The sequence below is a fragment of the Penaeus monodon genome, chromosome 27 (assembly GCF_015228065.2).
Source record: "Penaeus monodon isolate SGIC_2016 chromosome 27, NSTDA_Pmon_1, whole genome shotgun sequence".
Classification (NCBI taxonomy): domain Eukaryota; kingdom Metazoa; phylum Arthropoda; class Malacostraca; order Decapoda; family Penaeidae; genus Penaeus; species Penaeus monodon.
The window spans coordinates 16,478,088-16,478,692 of NC_051412.1; the positions used below are offsets into that span (position 1 = coordinate 16,478,088).

Genomic DNA, 605 nt, shown 5'->3' on the forward strand with positions numbered 1-605 from the left:
CACCCCTCCTTTCCTCCTCCATCCTCACCTGGTCTCTCAGAAGCTTGATGCCATTGTCTCCGTCGGTGACCTGTAAGTTGTGTGTGACCTGAAGTGGCTTCTCCCCGCAGTTGAGGCGCGTCACGTACTTGGAGGGGAAGTACCCGGTCCTTCCCAGACACTTGCCCTGCCACCAGTCGGGGTCTGACGTGTCCGTTACAGTCACTTTGTAACCGGCTCTGTCAAAAAGGGAACAAAGTCAGTTTGCTTCGTAATAATTCTTTAGTTTCTTTGTATGTTGGTTTAGTTTGTGATTATGATAGTGGCAAGTTATGGTGTTGTCTTATAGCTAAATAAAAGTATGGTTGAAAAAAACTCTAAATATTATCAAACCAAATTTATTCTTATCGTTATGTGTCGTAACCTAAACAGCACCACCGATAATCTGCTAATGCGTGCCATTTGAGATTTACATCATATAACATGGTTGTATCACTATTTCCTTTCATCTAACAAAAGCCACGTAGAGCAAGCTCACCTTAGATCGAGCTCATCGGGATGTCTGGACGTAAAGTTGTACAGGACGACATACAGGTTAGTGGGCAGAAGACGGTGAGGTTTCTGAA

At 44.3% G+C, this 605-nt stretch overlaps 1 protein-coding gene across 1 annotated transcript in view; it reads right to left on the reverse strand.

The window, feature by feature from the left end:
• Positions 1 to 605, reverse strand: part of LOC119590634 — a gene marked incomplete at its 5' end in the record, with an annotated part of 133,180 nt that overhangs the window by 5,056 nt on the left and 127,519 nt on the right. Inside the window, 2 exon segments of the mRNA XM_037939313.1 lie at positions 29 to 218; positions 518 to 600. Coding sequence (XP_037795241.1) covers positions 29 to 218; positions 518 to 600 — 273 coding nt within the window.